Source organism: Ranitomeya variabilis, chromosome 2 (genome assembly GCF_051348905.1).
Source record: "Ranitomeya variabilis isolate aRanVar5 chromosome 2, aRanVar5.hap1, whole genome shotgun sequence".
Taxonomy (NCBI): domain Eukaryota; kingdom Metazoa; phylum Chordata; class Amphibia; order Anura; family Dendrobatidae; genus Ranitomeya; species Ranitomeya variabilis.
The window spans coordinates 222,215,092-222,237,547 of NC_135233.1; the positions used below are offsets into that span (position 1 = coordinate 222,215,092).

Here is a 22,456-nt window from a genome sequence, read left to right on the forward strand (position 1 = left end):
GTTAATTTAAATAAAATTCTTCAAATCTAATAAATGTAGCGAAAAATCCACCAGCAAAAAAACCTTTTTCCTGCCTTGTCTTTCTGATTTAAAAAAAACAAACAAACTCAATTGATAAAATGGAGCCTGATGGTTTTTACGCCGTCGCCTTCCTTTCATCACGAAAAGTGACAGCAGTTTTGCCGGAAATCAATGAAAATACAGATTTAATCCACAATGAATGTAAACATGAGACAATAAATATTCAGCTACAAAAAAATGTTTTGATCTTTGAGTCCAGAATTTCCCTTGCGCATTAATTCTGATTTTCTGGAATATCTTTTTCCTAGTTTCTCGCTGTACGACAAAATTGCTGTATTCCGCTGCAGGCCCTGAGACGAGACGCTTACCATTGCCAGGATCATGATAAAGCCTCTAGAGTTGAAGAAGATGTATCTGTGAACCTCTGGGATGAGAGCGGGGATCTGTAAGGAGCCTTTACACTGCTCCACTGGGACCTGGAGTGAAAAATATGGAAACATGATAACACGGACTGAGATCGGCAAATTTCTATTACGTCACTTCACATCGCATTTTCCAGATTCAAGTATGGCCTGAAGGAGGAGCTCAGAAAAGACAGATAAAAGAGTTACAAAAACCCTGTTGCGAGCTCAATGACGGATTCTCAGTTGACTCATTCTGGAGACGGCAATATGGTGGCGGTAGAAGGCAAACTTTGCAAAATTTGAAATGAAAGATAACTGTAAAAAAAAGATTTTTTGGGGTCAAGAACATGCATTTAAGAAAAAAAAAGTCCACCAAAGGAGGAAAACTAAGCCTCCCATAAAGGGAAAAAGCTAAGCAGCAGCACAATTTACATTTCTATTATGGCTTCATGCACAGGGCAATATTCCCTAAGTTGTCAAACATAAGATATTTAATTAAGGTGGTACCAAAAAGACCCTCAAAACCATAGAATATAAAGATAAAACATAGTACGTTGCCATCATATCTGCTAGATGTGCGCAGTGCAGACACGTGGAGCAAACTGCACAGCGACAGCAAGACCTGGGCTGGGACTAGTGAGCATGTAACCACGGCACAGAATGCAATAAATGCTCCTTCTCCGCAGTACCTGGACCCCGCAATCCTGCAGCCTCCGGAGACATTGTTCAGCTTGCTCAGCTCGGGACGTATAGGGCAGAACGGTCAATAATCTGCCATTGTAAAGACCTGCAAAGAAATGGATTGTTACAGTTGAGTCGCACAAAAAAATATCCCTAATTCTGCAATTCTAATAAAGTTGAGTGTCCCCAGAGGAAAAAAAAAACTTCCTGTAGAACCGGCTATCCTTTAACACTAGGACTACAGGACTGGTGACCCCTCTAGAACTACCGAATTGAGTTATTTTGACTCCTGGCTTGTTTTTGTTTATTTTTAGAGTTTCTTGCTCCTGGTATTGTTGTAACTTTAATTTATAGAATGTATAGAATTTATATAGAATGTATAGCATGCAAAATAGCAAGAATATCATCAGGCTTTAGCACAGTTCTTCTAGGCATATGAGCAATTAGAAATACTGCAGGCCGTATTCTACAGAAATGATGTAGTCCACTCGAGAGTTCACTGGTTCACTGACGGATGACCTGTGTATGTCCTGTGTATGTCCTGTGTATGTCCTGTGTATGTCCTGTGTATGTCCTGTGTATGTCCTGTGTATGTCCTGTGTATGTCAAGTATATTTGCAAAAATGCTAATTATTCTAAGTCATGGCCAACATTTATTATTAACATGCAAGTAAATGAAAACTAAAAGAAATAATAACATTCAGCGACAAAGACTTGCATAATATAGTAGGGAGTCAAAATGACTCCTATTGGTAATTAAAGGTAAATTTTGAAAAAAAAGGTACTCTTTTTTTTCCAAAATTATTTATTGTCCCAAAAAATTTTTTTGCATCCTAAATGAGTAAAAGTCACTGAGTCTCAAGCCGGAATTCGGAAAAATGTAGTCACAGAAGAGAAATAAAAATTGCGAGGAGTCAAAATGACTCCATCGGTAGTTCTAGTGTTAAAAAGCCGGCAATTCAAGTGCCACTACAGTAAAATCACACTGACAGGTTAGAAAAGAATAGATAGAATAGATAAATACACAGAGATATAGATAGATAGATAGATAGATAGATAGATAGATAGATAGATAGATAGATAGATAGATGATAGATGATAGATAGATAGAATGAATAGATAGAATGACTAGATAGAATAGATATATACACAGAGATAGATAGATAATAGACAGATAGATAAATAGATAGATAATAGATAGATAGATAGAATGAATAGATAGAATGGCTATATAGAATAGATATATACACAGAGATAGATAGATAGATAGATAGATAGATAGATAGATAGATAGATAGATAGATAGATAGATAGATAAATAGAATAGATACCATCCATTCAAGTCAATGGGTGAAAAACGCTGCAAAAACGCTGAAAGAAGTGACATGCTCTATGTCCAAAAAACGCTGCAAAGCACAAAATCCTGATGCCAAAATAAAACCAATGCGTGTATGAGATTTCTGAAATCTCCTAGGCTTTGCTGGTAATGGAAAAAGCAGCTGAAAATAAGCATAAAAAAACGCAGCAAAAAATGCTGAAAAACCCCCTGTGTGAATGCAGCGCCCCAGAGTCCTGGTCGTTGCAGTACTGGTGCTCCGCCGCTAAGGGGGGCTATGGTACGTCTGATGGCACTGAAGGAGCTCATCTGACCAGGTATCACAGACACCAATACACTTCACAGTCTGGCCTCCAGGGGGAGCTAAGGGTACTATGTATTAGGCCACTCCTCACAATCTGGTAAAACTGGGGGTTAGGCAGGAAGTTAGATCAGAAAGCTGACTGGGTTGGAACCAGGCAACACCTTGTGGCAGAGGGTGTTGTAGGGGAAGATTCAGAGGGGTCCCTGTCAGGGGTGGGATCCTGACAGAGGCCTAGCAACCAGAGAGAGCGTTACGGGACCACGCCTGCACGATATAGCGGCAGTACCCCAAGAAAGGACAAGAAGCGAGGTTTATTGTGCTGAGTGAGAAACGAGATCAACGCAACAAGGAGAATACCAGTAGGAGTCGTGCTGTAAGACGAGGCAACATCCTACTGAGGCGCGTAACCGGTGGCCGGAACGCCGAGGAAGTATAGAGCTCCAGGCCAAACTTCAAACCTACGGCAGGACAGTCAGTTATAGGCGGGCTGTCTCACCCAATTGACCTAGGAAGACACAGGGGGGTAACAACAGGAGTGGGGCGACGCTAGAGTCCCGGAAGAGCTCCGAGCCTCCCCGTCATACGGGTGCGTCCTAACCATAAGATCTGGGGGACGTGGAAGAACATCAGAATTGAGTTGTGAGGGAACACGAGAAACAGACACAACAGTTGTGAGGACTATCCCGTGGTGCTTAGCAGGGAAGGACCACAACACACAAGCGCTAGAAGGTAGGCACAGATTTCCACCTGCAAAGGGAGCTCTGGAGGTGCCATCGGACCGGCCAGGCTTGCGCAGCCCGGTTAATCGTATTCCGGATTGAGGATCCTGAAGCCTTCAGTAAAGAGGTAAAGAGACTGCAACCTGGTGTCCTCGTTATTTACTGCAACCTGCACCGCACCCCCACAACATCATCACCATCACGCACTCCTATCATTGTACGCCCCTCAGCAGGGTCACGGACCGGGTCTAGCCACCGTGACAACCCCAGAACAGAGACTCAGAGGCCCGGTACCGGGTACCCCTCGGCCCTGCGACAGTGGGGGCGCTACATGAACATACCCTAAGGGAGTTTTTTCTATCATGGTCCCTTTACTTTTAGATGACTTCACATCTGATCTGCTGATCACTTTACTCAATAACAATATTACTGAACCATCTTCCACACGTCTGGATGACTTGGTTACTTGGCCACTAAAGGAGTAATGATTATCAAGAAAATGAAGTATAACGAGGCCGATATGTGTGTAAATAGTGGTTTAGCAAGGTCTCCTGCCAACCAAGCAGTTTAATTCTCTGCGACTAGTGACATAAATGACTGACAAAAGCGGGAATTTATGTTGTGGGAAGTATTGATTTTCTTGCTCTCCGGCAGTTAGTTATGTTATGAAGAATGACAGCGGGCCCCATTCTGCCATCCTACACACATCACATCTCTCACCTGAATGCAAAGTGACCACCGGCTCCAGGTCGTCAATTCTAGGACCTTCGCCCCCGTCAGTTCCAGTCATTGTACCATTAGTTGCTGGTCTCAGTAGAGCTCAAATGCTTTCAGGGTCATTCCTGCTTGGGAATCTGTGAGGACATGGAGGTTATACCTTAGCATTTCCAGGAGATAGATTTATGTTGCAGTCATTCACAAGTCAACCAACATACAGATTTTTTTGCTTGTTGGCTTCATCACACTATTGTTCATTGAATGGTTTTTGATGGCGCTATTCCTTCCAGATACATTTTTTGTAGTGTAGAATATTGCCTACTGCTCCTTCATACAAGGACAAGGTATGCCTCCTTATATCTTCCTGCACACAGCTACCATGTGCACGAGGCCCACAAGTGCTATACTTATGGCTACCCTTCCACCAGGTTATAACCTAATTCTAGGACCAAGCTTCCATGACAGATTGCCGTAGCCTCACATCAAGCGCGGGGACTCTCCCTTGGTGAGATGTCCCCTAGATATTTTTGGGTATTATGATGATAACGACAAGCTATCACGCAGGTCCAAGATCTTTACTCTACTACCCATCATATTTTACCCTCATTGATATCTCAGGATCAATTTTAGCATTAGGACAAATCCCTTTATTGGGGGGATAAAGACCAACCAACCACTCATCATAGATCCATGGTGGACATTAGGAGTAGAAGTCATCGCATTATTAATAAAATAATCCATGTTGCTTCACAGATATTCCAGCACCATATCAAGAGGTGAACGAAGCCTGATACGTGAAGTCCACCGATACCTGGAGATTATGTGCATTTCCCAACAGGCATCAATGGACGTTCCCTCACCGACCAAGCTCCTGCTATGGAAGTGTCGACATTTGGTTAAATATTTGCCACATCCTTCTTTACTATCTAACCTGTACAGCACATAACCTCTTCTCTAAAATTTTAGGCTAATTTCACGTTTTCTGAATTCTGTACTCCTATTTCACCATAGGACGCCATGTAGTACAATGGATTCCTTTAGCTCAAAGGGACAGTGACACGATCTTTTTTTCTTTATTTTGTACTTTATGTTAAAAAAAGCTTATTAAGAAGTGTATAAAACTAAATGATGTAATGCTTTTTTTTTTTACTTTTTAACTGACCTGCTGGGGGCTGTCATTTTTATTTGCTGGTGTGCAAGTGTCAGACCACAACAGTTAGGCCGGGGTCACACTTGCGTGTGAAATGCGAGAAACTCGCGCGAGTCTTGTGCATTAATACCCGGCACTGCCGCCGGCACTCGGGCTCAGAGTGTGCATGTATTTCTATGCAGCTGCACACTCCGGTCCCGAGCGCCAGCGGCAGTGCCGGGTATTGATGCGCGAGTTTCTCGCATTACACACGCAAGTGTGACCCTGGCCTTATACACAGTGATGCAGCAACTCCATGCCTTAGGAGAATGCCAAGGGTGTCCTTCCCTATCTCCTATACTGTGGTCCTAAAAGCTGTGAACAGGCACACTCCCTGACGAAGCAGCAGCGAAACGTACGTTGGAGTGGTGTGTGCAGGGGACGGTATTAGCTCCAGACTGGTCAGCATTTTGGCATTATGTGACTTTTTCTGATTATTTTCCAGGACCATTGCTTTTGTGATCACTTGATCACAATTGAGGCATTTTTTATTATTATTAGCCTCTATTTATTATTATTTAATTTTTGGCAAGTTTTTTATCCATATATCATGCACTTGTATTGATCACTTGATATAAAAATTATTTTTGGCGCATGTTTGTTTTTTTCACCAATTGTTTATAAATTGAATATTTATTCACTTCCTTATTATAATTTCACCTTTCACTTTATATATATATATATATATATATATATATATATATATATATATATATATATATATATATATATATATATTTCTAAGCAATGTTTTTTTGGATAAAATATAGTAAATTATATATCTACTGCCACAGGGTCTGTTGCTCCCTGTCCCCTGTGTGACACATCTTTTCCCATTTTTATACATATGTGGATTTTCCATATATGTATAATTTTATATATACATAAATTGTTTTTAATTTATTTCTAATAAAATTCTTATGCATTGTGCGGTTTTTTATGATTTATTTATAAGCATTTTTTCATGTTTTTGTGTATAATCATGATTCGATTGTCAATAATTGTCAATTGTGTATTTAATCCTATCATGTGTGTCCATCGACTTCCTGTCATAGTAGCCGTCATTTTAGTGGGAAAAATTTAAATGAAATAAAAATTGTCCAGAGTGAGGACCTATTTTTTCCTATTAAGCATGACAGATTCTGTGATGGAGCCTCCAACGAACAAACGAACAGAACTTAGTCCTATAAAAAACATTCATGTGTCAAAATCTATCAAGATGAACAGAAGTCTTTTGCTGCATTTAGATTATCCGCAGGAGATTTTTTGATGTGTTCCTAATAAAAATAAAAAAAATAGAACTTACGAACGTAGTTGTATTATTAAAGGTGTCCTAATCTTCAGAATATTAGTGCTGTTCCACTTCCAGAAGCTGCAATTCTGGCTTGTGTTCGACTAGTCAGCACATCTTCAGTAAAGATGCTGGTTAACTGCTTATTTTATTAGCTAAGCCAGCCCCATTCTCTGTCTATAAATCAACTGTGACAAAGAAGGGTGATGGCTTAGCTACTGAAATGCCCCTGCACACTCTGTACCAATGATGTGCCCACACAGGAAATGCTCTCTGCTGAGAATACACTGAAAGTGGATCTGCCAGGACCACACAGATATCGTAATATTGGGATACTGTTGATGATAGAATTTTCTATTAGTGAGTTCGATTTCATTTTTTATCTAAATTGTGCACTGGTATTCTACATGCACAAAAGCTCAGCTAAATATTTCACTATGCTGCTAACATGACAAATTACAAGATGTTCCGAGAAATTCTGAAAAAAATAGAATTCAATGTAGCAATGTCTTTCAAATAAGGAGAAATCATTAAGGTCATGTTCACACACAGGTTTTTTAGATAGTGTTTCATATATTTATATGTGTAAATATATATATATATATATATATATATATATATATATATATATATATATATACACACATACACATATACACTGCTCAAAATAATAAAGAGAACAATAAAATCCCACATACTAGATATCACTGAATTAAATATTCCAGTTGTAAGTCTTTATTCATCACATAGTGGAATGTGTTGAGAACAATAAAACCTAAAAATTATCAATGTAAATAACAACTAATATCCCACGGAGGTCTGGAGTTGGAATGATGCTCAAAATCAAAGTGGAAAATGAAGTTACAGGCTGATCCAACTTCAGTGGAAATGCCTCAAGACATGGAAATGATGCGCAGTAGTGTGTGTGGCCTCCACGTGCCTGTATGATCTCCCTACAACGCCTGGGCGTGCTCCTGATGAAGTGGCGGATGGTCTCCCAAGGGATCTCCTCCCAGACCTGGACTAAAGCATCCGCCAACTCCTGGACAGTCTGTGGTACAACGTGACGTTGGTGGATGGTGCGAGACATGATGTTCCAGATGTGTTCAATCGGATTCAGGTCTGGGGAACCGGTGGGCCAGTCCATAGCTTCAATGCCTTCATCTTGCAGGAACTGCTGACACTTCAGCCACATGAGGTCTGGCATTGTCCTGCATTAGGAGGAACTCAGGGCCAACCGCACCAGCATATGGTCTCACAAGGGGTCTGAGGATCTCATCTCGGTACCTAATGGCTGTCAGGCTACCTCTGGCGAGCACATGGAGGGCTGTGCGGCCCTCCAAAGAAATGCCATCCCACACCATTACTGACCCACTGCCAAACCTGTCATGCTGAAGGATGTTGCAGGCAGCAGATCGCTCTCCACGGCGTCTCCAGACTCTTGTCACGTCTGTCACATGTGCTCAGTATAAACCTGCTTTCATCTGTGAAGAGCACAGGGCGCCAGTGGCGAATTTGCCAATCCTGGTGTTCTGTGGCAAATTCCAAGCGTCCTGCACGGTGTTGGGCTGTGAGCACAACCCCCATCTGTGAACGGCGGGCACTCAGACCATCCTCATGGAGTCGGATTCTAACCATTTGTGCAGACACATGCACATTTTTGGCCTGCTGGATGTCATTTTGCAGGGCTCTGGCAGTGTTCCTCCTTGCACAAAGGCTGAGGCAGCGGTCCTGCTGAGGGGTTGTTGCCCTCCTACGGCCCCCTCCACGTCTCCTGGCATACTGGCCTGTCTCCTGATAGCACCTCCAGCCTATGGACACTACGCTGACAGACACAGAAAACCTTTTTTTTTTTTTAACTCAAATACATTTTTTATTTAGGATCACATGGCAATTAACTTGTTACATTCTTATATTTCAATACAGAGTTTTCACCCCAAAACAGACCCCCCCATTCCCAACTTAATCCACCCCCTCCCAAAACAGACAGCCCACCTCTTTTAATAACTTAACCATCAGGATTATAGAGTTACTATCATCTCATGTAGATCTGTATGCCTCATACTATACACCCTTCTTTTAAAATGAACCTATCCCATGGCGAGCCACGAAGACCACAATTTATCGAAGGTTGCTATTTTTCCTCTTTTCTTATAGACACCTTTTCTAATATCAGGCCCTGTTTTACATACTGAAGGAATTCCCTTCTCGTAGGCAGCTCATCCCTAATCCAATTTTGCGCTATCACCTTTCGAGCCATATACAGTAGTCTGGCAATGGCTGTCTTCAGATTGTTATCCACTCCAATCTCATCCACGCATCCCAACAAGCACACTATCGGGTCCCTTGGCACAGTGCATTTGTACGCACCTCCCATTCGACTCAAAACCACCAACCAAAAAGCAGCCAGTTTTGGACAGGTCCACATCATATGAAATATGTCAGCACCTGCGGACTTGCACCTCGGGCACTCAGAGTCATCACGCAAACCTGCCTTGAACAATACTTCTGGAGATTTATAGACTCTGTGTATCACATAGAGTTGTGAAAGCCTATACGGTTCGCTCAGCGACAGCCTTGGTAACCATTCCAGCACCGATTCCCAAGTTTAATTCTCCATTGGGTCCACATCTCTTTGCCACCTAGCTCTTGCCGTGATCGGATACCCCAGAAGGTATGTATGCAACAAGTCTTTATAAAGAGCAGAAATAACTCCCCTCACCACAGATATATTCCAACACTATATCCCTTTGAATACTGGTATTTCCGTCTCTGTTCTGAGCTCCAAATGCGTGCCTCATCCGCAAATACTGATATTCCCCCTTAGGCCCGAGACCAAACTCTGCCTGCAATCGAGAAAAAGATTTCAACTCCCCCTGCTCAATTATCTGATACACATATTGAATTCCCACTGCCTGCCACTCAGGTAACACCCCCAGTGCCACAAATTCCGACAAGTTAGTATTATGCCATATCGGGGAGAACCTAGTAAGACCCCCAACCCCACGTATATGTTTCAATCTACCCCACAATTTACATATCAAAAATAAAGTGGGATACCACTTCCCCAGTGCCCCCAGTGACCCATCCTCTAGACACTGCACTATCGGTCTTCTGTTTGTCACTTTTTCCATCAATTGCTGTACCGCGCTGGACGATCCCTCATACGCCCAGCCCTTCAAGTGCTGACTCTGGGATGCCAGAAAATATACTTCAGGATTAGGCAACGCCAAGCCCCCCTCATCCTTGGGCCGCTGAAGCGTCTCCAACTTGATCCGTGGGTGATGCCTCCCCCATATCAATTTTCTAAACAGGGAGTTAATCTGCCTGTTTTTCCCGTGGTATCCAAACTGGCGCATTATGATGAACATATAGGATTTTCGGCATCAGAATCATTTTGATAAGATTCACCCTGCCTACCACAGATAAATGCAACTTAATCCAAGCATCCACTTTTGCCTTAAGAATACTTAAGATCGGAGTCAGATTCTTATGTATGTATTCTGCCACAGGCGTGAAGATCCATATCCCAAGGTACTTAAAGTGACTTACCACCCTCAATCGCCCCTCCTCCAGCGGCTCACTCCCCCCATCTTCCACATCATCTACCTTGAACAAAATAGACTTACTCCAATTTATCATCAACCCCGACAATGCCCCAAATCTTTCAATAAGCCCAATTGCTCCCCTCAAAGAATCGGCTGGGTCTGCCAGAAACAGTAGGATGTCGTCCACGTACAGCGCCACCTTTTCTTCAATCATCTCATATTTAAACCCTGACACCTCATCCGACTGTCGAAGCTTAGCGGCCAAAGGTTCCACAGCCAGGGCAAACAAAAGAGGAAAGAGTGGACACCCCTGCCTCGTTCCTCTCGCTAAATGTATAGTCCTTGATAACTCCCCATTCACCCTGACTCTAGCCACTGGCCGCGAGTACAGCAGTCGAATCCAGGACACAAACTGCGAGCCAAACCCCATGCACTGCAATACCTGCCAAAGATATCCCCACTCCACACTGTCGATGCCTTATGAGCATCTAAGGATGCAATGACTCTCTGGCCACAATTGTCGGACCTAAGCTGCAGATTCATAAATAATCTCCGTATATTGACCGCCGTGGATCTATCAGGCATAAAGCCAGATTGGTCCGGATGTTCCAGACCGGAGATGACACTCGTCAACCTAGTCGCCAACACCTTGGCCAGAAGCTTGACATCAATAGTGAGTAAGGAAATCGGCCGGTATGATTCAGGCTGCCCCAAGTCTTTCCCTTCCTTAGGAATTACCGTTATTATGGCTTCTCTCATGGATGCTGGCAAACACCCTCTACTTTTAGCCTCATCCAGGACCATCTTTAGTCTGGGAATTAGGATCTCCCCCATATTTTTGTAGATTTCAGCAGGAAACCCATCCACTCCAGGTGCCTTCCCATTAGCCATAGACTGTAATGCCCGACCCAGTTCCTCCTCCGTGATGGGAGCCTCCAAACTCTCTCTATCCACATCACTCAACCTCGAAAGCGCCAGTCCTTTAAGAAACGCCACTGTGTCTCCTGCTGACTCATCTACCCTAGAGGAATATAGGTCAGCGTAAAAGTCCGCAAAGACCCCCAAAATCTCTGAATTTTCGAGGACAATCCCACCATTCTCGGAAGTCAGAGAGTGAACAAACGAGGTATTCCTCTGAGCAGAAGCCACCAGCGACAGCATGTGCCCGACAGTCTCACCCTCCTGATAATAAGTCAGTTTCTGAAACTCCCGCTTCCTTTCTGCCTTTTCCAGCAAAGTTTTTTCCAGGTGACTCTGAGCTGCCTTAAGTCTGTTCTCAGCTTCAGGGGTACCCATCATAACCATCTCATCCTCGCTACCCTTAGCCCATCAACCGCCGCCTTCACTGCCTCTCCCGACCGCCGCTTACATCTACTAATATCTCTAAATAGTAGTCCTCTTAAGTACGCCTTCATAGTTTCCCATATGGTAAGAACATCTGCACTCCCATCATTCAACACAAAAAATTCTGCCAACTCCTGTTTTATCTTATCTAAATCTATACTATGCAGCCAGTTAGGGTGAAACCTCCACTCTCTCCGACCCACAGCCCGTGCCCCCACCAGTCGAAACTCCACCTCAATTGGATTATGGTCCCAGAGAGCCCTGGGTAAATATCGAACATCCATCACCATAATGTCCAGCAGACGATTGCCCAGTGCCAGATCAATTCTGGATAGAGTACCGTGAGCCGGTGTATAACATGAATACCCCTTTTCCCCAGTATGTCTAACTCTCCATAGGTCAGTCAAACCCACTTCGCGAATATAAGTCCCAAACGTAGTAATATGTCCCACTGTCCTATTCTGGGAATTTTTATTTTTATCCCAAAAGTCATCAAATATGTTATTAAGATCTCCTATTATTAGAAAAGGCATCGGGCCCCAGCGTTCCACCCATTCCAACACCTCCCTGATTTTCTTAATTGAGTACGGGGGCGGAATGTACATTGCCACTATACACATCAATACTCCATTTATTTTACATTGCACCATCACATACTGACCATCCACATCTACCTGGACAGTCACCTCTTCATATTGTACTCCCACGGGTACCAATACCGGCACCCCCCTAGAATACGCAGAAAAGGTAGAGTGGTATGCCTTCTGTATCCAGCGTCTCTTTAATATATCCACCTTTTCATGCACCAAATGCGTTTCCAGCAGACATATCATTGAGGCTTTCTGCTCTCGGACATACTGTAGACTCGCTGCTCGCCGGGTCCCATCCGCAAGGCCTCTCATATTCCAACTCAATATTTTAGTGTGGCCCTCACAGAAAACCTTCTTGCCACAGATCGCATTGCTGTGCCATCCTGGATGAGCTGCACTACCCGAGCGACTTGTGTGGGTTAAGAGTGTGAAAGCACAACCAACATTCAAAAGTGACCAAAACATCAGCCAGAAAGCATTGGTACTGAGATGTGGTCTGTGGTCCCCACCTGCAGAACCACTCCTTTATTGAGTGTGTCTTGATAATTGCCAATAATTTCCACCTGTTTTCTAGACATGTCAGACGTTTATAGAATAAAAGAGCAATTTACATTTTACGCAAAAATATACCTATAAAGAGAAAAATCAGACAAACTGAAAATTTTGCAGTGGTCTCTTAATTTTGGAAAGAGCTGTATGTATATGCACACCAGTGTGTGTGTGTGTGTGCGTGCGTGTATATATAATTAACCCCTTAACGACCGCCGATACGCCTTTTAACGGCGGCAGTTAAGGGTACTTAAACCACAGCGCCGTTAATTAACGGCACTGTGGAAAAAGTGAATAGCGCCCCCCAGAGTCGGATTTTCTCTGGGGGTCTCGGTTGCCGGGGGTAGCCGAGACCCCAGAGAACATGATTCGGGGGTTTTTAACCGACCCCCGAGTTGCGATCGCCGGTAATTAACCGTTTACCGGCGATCGCAAAAAAACCAAAAACGCGATCTCCCTTTTAATTTCTCTGTCCTCTGATGTGATCGCACATCAGAGGACAGAGAAATGGGGTCCACGATAGCCCCCTGATACTCACCTGTCTCCCCCGGTGCTCCTCGTGGCTCCCGATGGGCGCCGCCATCTTCTTCCGGCAAAAAAATGGCGGGCGCATGCGCAGTGCGCCCGCCGGCCGGTATCCGGAGGATCTTTGGGGTCTCGGCTGCCGGGGGTAGCCGAGATCCCAAAGAACATGATCGGGGTCGGTTCTTGCCGACCCCTGTTTTGCGATCGCCGGTAATTAACTGTTTACCGGCGGTCGCAAAAAAAAAAGAAAAAGCGATCGGTCATTCTCTGTCCTCTGATGTGATCGCACATCAGAGGACAGAGAAATAGGGGGATTCGGGGACCCTGCTATACTTACCGGTGTCCCTGGGTCCTCCTGCGTCCCCTCCTGCCCGCCGGCTTCTTCCTATGGAAAGAAAATGGCGGGCGCATGTGCAGTGCGCCCGCTCTCTGATTCCATCTTTGGGATTAGGGTTAAGGTTAGGGTTGGGATTAGGGTTAGGGGTGTATTGGGATTAGGGTTAGGTTTGAGGTTAGGGTTGAGATTAGGATTAGGGGTGTGTTGGATTTAGGGTTTTGATTAGGGTTATGGTTAGGGTTGAGATTAGAGTTGTTTTGGGGTTATGGTTGTGATTATCGTTAGGGTTGTGATTAGGATTATGGATCGGGTTGGGATTAGGGTTAGGGGTGTGTTGGGGTTAGGGTTGGAGTTAGAATTGGGAGGTTTCCACTGTTTAGGTACATCAGGGGGTCTCCAAACACGACAGCCAATTTTGCGCTCAAAAAGTCAAATGGTGCTCCCTCCCTTCTGAGCTCTGCCGTGCGCCCAAACAGTGGTTTACCCCCACATATGGGGCATCAGCGTACTCGGGATAAATTGGACAAAAACTTTTGGGGTCCAATTTCTCCTGTTACCCTTGTGAAAATAAAAACTTGGGGGCTAAAAAATCTTTTTTGTAGAAAAAAAAAATGTTTTTATTTTCACGACTCTGCATTATAAACTTCTGTGAAGCTCTTGGGCATTCAAAGTTCTCACCACATATCTAGATAAGTTCCTTGTGGGGTCTAGTTTGCAAAATGGGGTCACTTGTGGGGGGTTTCTACTGTTTAGGTACATCAGGGGCTCTGCAAACGCAACATAACGCCCGCAGACCATTCTATCAAAGTCTGCATTCCAAAACGGCGCTCCTTCCCTTCCGAGCTCTGCCGTGCGCCCAAACAGTGGTTTACCCCCACATATGAGGTACCAGCATACTCAGGACAAATTGGACAAAAACTTTTGGCATCCAATTTCTCCTGTTACCCTTGTGAAAATAAAAACTTGGGGGCTAAAAAATCTTTTTTGTGGAAAAAAAAATATTTTTTATTTTCACGACTCTGCATTATAAACTCATGAACTGCAGCCTTGGAAAAGTTCCCACGCTCCAGTTCATATGAGTTCATCCACCAGAGGGCGCCTCACCGCAACTCAATGTAAGTACAGATCACCCAGCTTTCATTTCATCACCCGGGGATTACAGACACGAGCGAGTGCTTTAGCGCAGCTCCTGCCTGTAAAATAATTAACCCCTTCAGATGGATTACATCGTGGGACCTGAAAGTTCATCAGAGGGTATGTATATTGTGGGCTTATTATTTTGCCAAGCGAGGGTGTTCCGGATGGATTGAGAGAGCAATAAAATACTAAAACAACCTGTTTGTTTATTTCATTAAAATACTTTTTAATAACGTGTGTGTGTGTTTTTTAACCCTTTCAGACAATTGGATTAATAATGGATAGGTGTCATAATTGACACCTCGCCATTATTAATCTGGCTTAATGTCACCTTACAATAGCAAGGTGGCATTAACCCTTCATTACCCCATATCCCACCGCTACACGGGAGTGGGAAGAGAGTGGCCAAGTGCCAGAATAGGCGCATCTTCCAGATGTGCCTTTTCTGGGGTGGCTGGGGGCAGATGTTTTTAGCCAGGGGGGGCCAATAACCATGGACCCTCTCCTGGCTATTAATATCTGCCCTCAGTCACTGGCTTTACCACTCTGGCAGAGAAAATTGCGCGGGAGCCCACGCCAATTTTTTCTGCGATTTAACCCTTTATTTTAGCAGCTACAGCGCACAAATTTTGCACATACACACTACTAACATTATTAGTGTGGAATATGCAAAAAAAATGGGGATATGAGATGGTTTACTGTATGTAAACCATGTCTCATATCATGTCGGGTTTAGGCAGGAGAAATGAAAAGCCGGCAATTGAATCACCGGCTTTTCAATAACAGCGCTGCGTATTTCTCGCAAGTCACACTGCTGGTCCGTGTGGAATCCGTATTTTTCTCCCCCCATAGACTTTCATTGGCGATTTATTTGCGCAATACGGTGACAAACGCAGCATGCTGCGATTTTGTACGGCCGTAGAGGACCGTATAATACGGATCAGTAAAATATGGCTGATAGGAGCTGGGACATAGGGAATCATTGTGCCGTGTGTTATGCGTATTTTACGGATGTATTTTCTGCGCTCATACGTCCGTAAAACTCGCCAGTGTGACGCCGGCCTAACATGAAGTACAATATTTCACGAAAAAACGATCTCAGAATCAGCGGGATCCGTTAAAGCGTTCCAGACTTATAACCTCATAAAGTGACAGTGGTCAGAATTGTAAAAATTGGCCTGGTCATTAAGTACCAAATTGGCTCTGTCACTAAGGGGTTAAATAGTAAGACATAATATATATGTGCATATTTATTTTATTAGCACACACACAATAAATAAATATATATAGCTACACATACATCTATATTAAATGTTTCAATTGCATGTGTATGTATAAAAGAAAGTAAAACAATGTTATTAACATACGTATGTGTTTGCTAACAAAAATCTATATATATGATATGTGTATATATATATATATATATACACTGTATATGCACACAGACGCACATACATAGAATATATACATACACATCCACTCTGAGGTTGGTAAAAAAAAAAGTTGTAAAAGTCTATACAACTCCTGTAAGCAGAGTCAACCTATGGAGAAAGATAGGGCTAAATGTAAAGCGCCATTTATGCAACTCTACATCAGTGGCCTGCATGCTGGGAGTTGTAGTTTCACAAATCAGCTCGACAGCTAAAAAGTAAGCGAAAACTTCAAACAAGAAAGTTTGCTTAGCGCTTGTGTGACAGTGCACTTACATCTTGCCTTCTGCGCCTTCATCCAACCTGTAATTAGGAGGGGACGGAGCAGCCTGACCCATTAGTGGATGCATTGTGCAAGTGAGCGGTCACAAGACAGGAAGTGCACTTGTCCTGCCTTTCTGTATGTACAGTCGGTGGAAATCCTCATTTCTGCAGGAGCCTTCCTGCTTTTACTTTCTATTGCTGTCATGCAGGTCTCCTCCTCTTCTGTCACCCTCCCCTCCGCTGCTGTCATCAGAGGTGGCCCTGTTCAGACAGCAATCCTCCAGATACCAGCCTTACCCAACCAACACAGAAACATAGAAGTGGCATATGACTTGGCAACTACCCAGTCAGCAAAGGAGTCTGGGAGAGACAACAGGAGAGAAGTAAAAGTGCTGAGACTTGGTAAATTCTGCAGGTGGCTCATTATGGTCCATGCTGGTAATTCAGCACCAGCTGTCCTGACTATATAAAAAATTAAAATAGTTCGTCTGACACTTTCAAAATAAACTATGCCGTAAATAGTCACACCGCCAGCTCGCAGATTTCTGCACTGCAAAATATATTTTGCAATTATGCAAATTTAGAATTGGAACACACACATTATATATATATATAGGCTTGATAAAGGCTCAGTTTGAGCTGAAACGTCGCCCGGCTATGTGGGTCGATTAAACCTTCCACATTTTTTTCACTGTACTAATGGAGTGCTGCCTCTTTTTTCATCTCTCTCTATATATATATATATATATATATATATATATATATATATATATATATATATATATAAATATATATATATATATATATATATATATATTTTTTTTTTTTTTTTTACACAAATTGTACGGCTCCAGCAGCTTCATCAACTCATAAATGGAGAAAACACCCCCCCCCCATTAAAACAAATAAAAATTGAAGTCACAAGCATCCTAGTTATGGATTGAGCTCCAGGAGGACAGATCAAAGCAGTTTTATAATACGTCTATAGCATTGATCCTATAGATTCATTTCGACTACTGCCGTTTTGGGTTACCACACCGATACAATAACTTCCTAAATGTACCCATAAGACTAAAACAACCCCCTGACAGCCCATTCCCTGGGCATCTGTGGTCCACTTCAGATCCCATGGTGCATAGGTAGCCATAAGAGATGGGAAATGTAATACCCGCCACCCTGCGTTAGCATCCAGTCTGTTCCTCCATGGCAGTCGGTTTGTACTTCTGCATCCAGCTTCCTTGGCTTCTTTTGTGCGATGACATGCGCCGTGCCACCACGTCATGAAATCTTGGGGTCTACTAGGCGCCAGAGGATGTCAGGGGCTGAAATTGACACCGGTTGCCACATCGGACCAGACTGGACACAAAACTACGGGCAAATCAAATTGCTCATCTCTAGTAATACATTAGATTGCCTAGACAGCCTTCTCTTCTGTCCTTCTCACCCCATTTATATGCATGCTCAGTTCAGAAGAGTGTGCATATCTTCAGTATGGGGAGAAGAAAGTAGTGGTTTAGCTCCTCTTGAAACAAAAGGGAGGTAAGCCTGATCATTCCTCACCAACCCCTTTTTGATCATATGTTGGAGAAGGGATTCGGGAGGCTCCACCCAAATTAGCATGTTTTGAAGACTTTTCTCAAATTTCTATAGGGGCATTAATCTCCAATCTATGGCAGAGTTTAGGGGATGTCTGGGGTGTATGTGGAATGTATTAGGCAATGGAAGGGGTATTAAAATAAATAGGCAAAAAAGACTTTCATCCAAGGTCCAGCCCTGGTCCCCAGTGGCAGCTAGACCAGGGCAGGCTTCACTTCTGTGGCCGGCGTCCTGGGCACCTTATGTATTTACTATGCCCTGAATTGTTAAGACATCACGGCGGAGCATGAGACTTAGTAAGTGCAAGAGGCTCCCAGGATGTCGAACACAAAAGTGAACTCTACCCTGGTCCAGCTGACATGGAGGACCAAACTGTACGCTGGACCAGGGCAGTGCAAATCTTTTTTGCTCAACTTGCCATTCAGTCTAGACCTCTTTTCTGTGCCTTTATGGCAGTTCTTTCTACCTGTAAGGCCTCTTTCACACTTCCATTTTTACAATCTGCACAGGATCCGTCAAAATGTTGAAAAGACCGATCCCGTGCTGATTGTAAAAAGGGATGCACTGGAGCCGTTTTTTTTGATGGTTCCAGTGCATCCTAGAAGGCTATGTGCACACGTTGTGTATGCGTCTTCGCTGCGGTTTTTCGCTGTGAAAACGCATACACAGCACAACCCATGATAAAAATAATTTAAAAAAATAAAAAAAATTGTGATATTCTTACATTCCAGCATCCCGCACAGCCCCTGCAGCCTTCCCGATGCTCACAATGCTGCCGGCAGCTCCGATTCCCAGTGATGCATAGTGAGACAATGACCTGTGATGACGTAGCAGTCTCGCGAGACAGCTACGTCATCGGGTCATTTCGCTATGCATCACTGGGAACTGGAGCTGCTGGCAGCATCGCAAGCATCGGGGGGGCCGCACACAACGCCGAAGGTAAGAATATCATGATTTTTAATTTTTTTATTGTAATTTTTAACATTATATCTTTTTACTATTGATGCTGCATAGGCAGCATCAAAAGTAAAAAGAATTTCCCTGACGGGAAATTCTTCCTCGCATGCTCAGTTTCAAAAGACGGAACCCGTCGCTGGATTCCTGCTTTTGACACACAGCGACGGATCCTGCGTCCATCGGCTTCCATTATAGCCAACGATGGGCAGCGCAGGACCCGTCACTGAGCGATTTTCCGACGTGCAGAAAAAGCGTTCCTCTGTACGTTTTCTCCGCCCGATGGACAGCAATTTTACGACAGATCCAGCGCACGATGGATGAAACGTGTGGCCATCTGTCAAAATCCGTCGCTAATACAAGTCTATGAGAAAAAAAACGGACCCAGCAGCACCATTTGCTGGATCCGTTTCTTCGCAAAACGACGGATTGTGACAGAAAAAGAAAGACGGAAGTGTGAAAGAGGCCTAGCTGGTAAGTGACATCACCAGCTGTGCCTTCTCCTTTCACGTACACTTTGCTGATGTCCATCAGTATAGTGAGGGGAGCATCTCACCATGTCAACACGTCAGAGAACTTGGACGCCGAAAGGGAATGTCCACCTATGGAGACTTTTTTTTTCTTTCATAAATGCATGTATTTGGGTCTAAAAATCTTTTTTGCAGTTGGGTTTCATGAACAAGTTAGCACCGTTTAGCTTTTACAGTTTTACAGGCCTTTTTTTTCCGGGACATTCAACTTTGATGTGGTCTGTGGTCATAAATTAGCTGAGAGGAGCTCAGAAAAAGACAGATGAAAGTTACAAACTCTCCCATTAGACCAGGGATGTCAAACTGAAATACACACAGGGCCAAAATTAAAAACTCGGACAACGTTGCAGGCCAGCCTTGATATTAACACAATGTCTACAATTGAGGAAAATTTCCCTTATGAAATATAACAATGTACCTTTTCATATGGAAACAATCTTAAAGGTCTTGTTCCACAAAGTACATTTTAATTGAAAGATCTTAGAATAAAATAAGTTCCACAATTGGATGTGTTAAAAAAATATATTATTTTCCCGAGATAATCTTATAAATGTGCCCCTGCTGTGTACTGTGTAATGGCTGTGTCTGACCGTACAGGAACATGGTCTGATCATACCACAGCTCCTGGGCAGTGGAGGACGCAAAAGAGTAAACAGACAGGACAGCACGGGATTACAGATGATCCTTTCTGTGATGTAAAACAAGCTTTTAACCACGCAGGGAAATGTTTATTCCTTACAGAACCAGGTGCAGCGATCCCATGCTGTAGTGTCTGTATGCTCTCTTTTGACTCCCTGAACAGTCACACACGACCATTACACAGCAGGGGCACATTTATAAGATTATCTCAGCACAGGAACATTTTTTTTCACACACCGAATTGTGGAAATTATTATTATTCCAAGATCTATTGATTAAATTGAACTTTATGCGTGTAATATCCACCCTTTAAGTTTTGTTTTAACATTGAATCTACTGATTTTCGCTGATGCGACCTGGTCTAAGCTAAGCCAGAAACCTTGCATCTTTTCTTGGATGCTAGTTAACTCAAAAAGCAACAGTTCTTTGTCACTGTAACATGTCTAGTTGTTCTGTACATCCCAATAGGTTTGAATGGAGCCGCTTGCTCCACTGCCACTTTCATTCATATTCCTCACTGCAGGCAAGAGATTGTGAGGGCCCCAATGTAAAGAGAAAATATTTAAATCATCCCCTTTAAGTCACGGCCAAATAAGTCACTAGAGCTATTACTACCATAAAAGTCACAACCATAAATCCTATTGATGAAAGTAGGTCAAGGCGGCATATATCTATATGCATGTGGATTGGACATACTGGATGGAACGATACTTTCTAGGAATTTGGAATATTTTACATTTAATATGCATTCTCTGCTATGAATACACCCGCTGATCAAAATCACCAGTCACACACATAAGCGGAAAGTATTCGGTGTATCATGACATTAGAAACGCCATTTGTTCTGGTCACGCATATAGAAACGAGTCCTCGTCGTGCGGATTAATAACCAGATTTATAACAAAGCCCCCTCTTTGTAAGGCTTAACCTGTCATTTCCACCGCATGTCATATTATCAGAACATAGTTTGAAAAATGAAGCAACTTACAGAATAATACAGAGTAGACCATGGATGAACAGACGACGACTAGGATTGGCCATATGTCGCTGATCCGGATATTGATTTTCAATCCTTTTCTCATCCCGATTCTTTGAAGGGGAAGGAGTGCAGTTTGTCATATGGACTGATGCAATCAAAGTTACCCGAATTAAATACAGTGACCCCTTCTATCTTTGGGTCTGTTCATACTATGTCAGACATATACTGTAAGCCACCCAAAGGCTCCTTATGTGCAGACATATGTCTTAAAAAGGGGCTCTCTTCCGCATCAGGAGGTGAAGGTTGGTGGTGTCACGTCTACAGATATCTACCGGGTTGGGTGTTAGAGCAGAAAGTAGGGGTGAGGAGTAATACGAATGGAGACACCTCTTAAAAACTTTGAAGCATCTTACTCCAGTGCATTGCCCATCACGACTGGAGTGCAAAACATCAGTCTTGATAAACCAGAGGCATAGGCTGGACACTGGGAAGGTGAAGGTCCACGGCATCACTCTCTGCCAAATCAATGCCAAGTTTCCATTTTCGGCCTTCACATTGGGAACATTTGTTGCTGCGGTAGCTTCAATATTTTACTTATATGGCGCCATTAATTCCACAGTGCTTTGCAGGCATCAGCATCGCTGTCCCCATTGGGGCTCACAATCTAAATTTTCTATCAATTTGGAGATATTGTCTTTAACCACTGAGCCAGCGTGCTGCCCATTATTTGGATAAATCCTTTATAATGTGTATCTAGAAGTGTTATTGTGTAAAGAGGAGTCTCTGCCAACTTTTAGATTCTCAAGCAGTGAAGGCAGGTTGGTAATGAGGGTTTGGCAAGAGCCTGGAGACTGGCAGAGCTTCCACCTGTAAGCAGAGGAAGGCCCTTGTACTATAAGGACGGTCTGATGTAGTCAGTCTAATATTCGATTTAATAATGCCCCTACCTGAAAGTCGTCTGCGCCCGCTCTCTTCTTGGCTCTTCTAGATGGGTGCTATCCCCTGTGTGCCTTTTGCTGACTTTCGGTAAACTTCAGGCTTACTCTGTCGTCTTCCTGACTAATCTGCTCATAAAGATTCCTTTGCGTTCTCACACGGCACTGTGTCTCCTCCTTCCTATCTGACTGTTCAGTGTTAATTGAGTCAGAGTTACTTGGTAAAATGTAGAAAAAAAAAACAAGGATTATTGTGCCCCAAGGTCAGCGACAAGTTTTGGAAGGGTGGGTAAGTTTGTTTTCATGTTTGTAGACCCTTAAAAGATCACTCTTTCAATGAAATCCCCATTAGGAAAGGATTAATTTCATCAAAATCCTGCCAGCGGAAAAATATTCAACGTATCCAAGGGTGGAGAATTTCTTCCAGTGTACAGTGC

General features: G+C 43.3%; 1 protein-coding gene across 2 annotated transcripts in view; it reads right to left on the reverse strand.

Annotated features, from left to right (window-relative positions):
• The window catches only part of TMEM268 (transmembrane protein 268), a 106,580-nt gene extending 84,410 nt beyond the window's left edge, over positions 1-22,170 (reverse strand). The window contains exons 1-4 of one of the 2 annotated variants that reach the window (XM_077283708.1): positions 16,399-16,797; positions 4,186-4,319; positions 1,115-1,212; positions 390-497 (exon numbers count right to left, since the gene is read on the reverse strand). In XM_077283708.1, the coding sequence (XP_077139823.1) occupies positions 390-497; positions 1,115-1,212; positions 4,186-4,255 (276 nt within the window). In that variant the 5' untranslated portion in view covers positions 4,256-4,319; positions 16,399-16,797. Of the gene's footprint in view, positions 1-389; positions 498-1,114; positions 1,213-4,185; positions 4,320-16,398; positions 16,798-22,031 lie in introns of those variants that run through there. The other variant, XM_077283709.1, reaches the window with a different exon arrangement.
• Between the last annotated feature and the right edge of the window lie 286 nt (positions 22,171-22,456).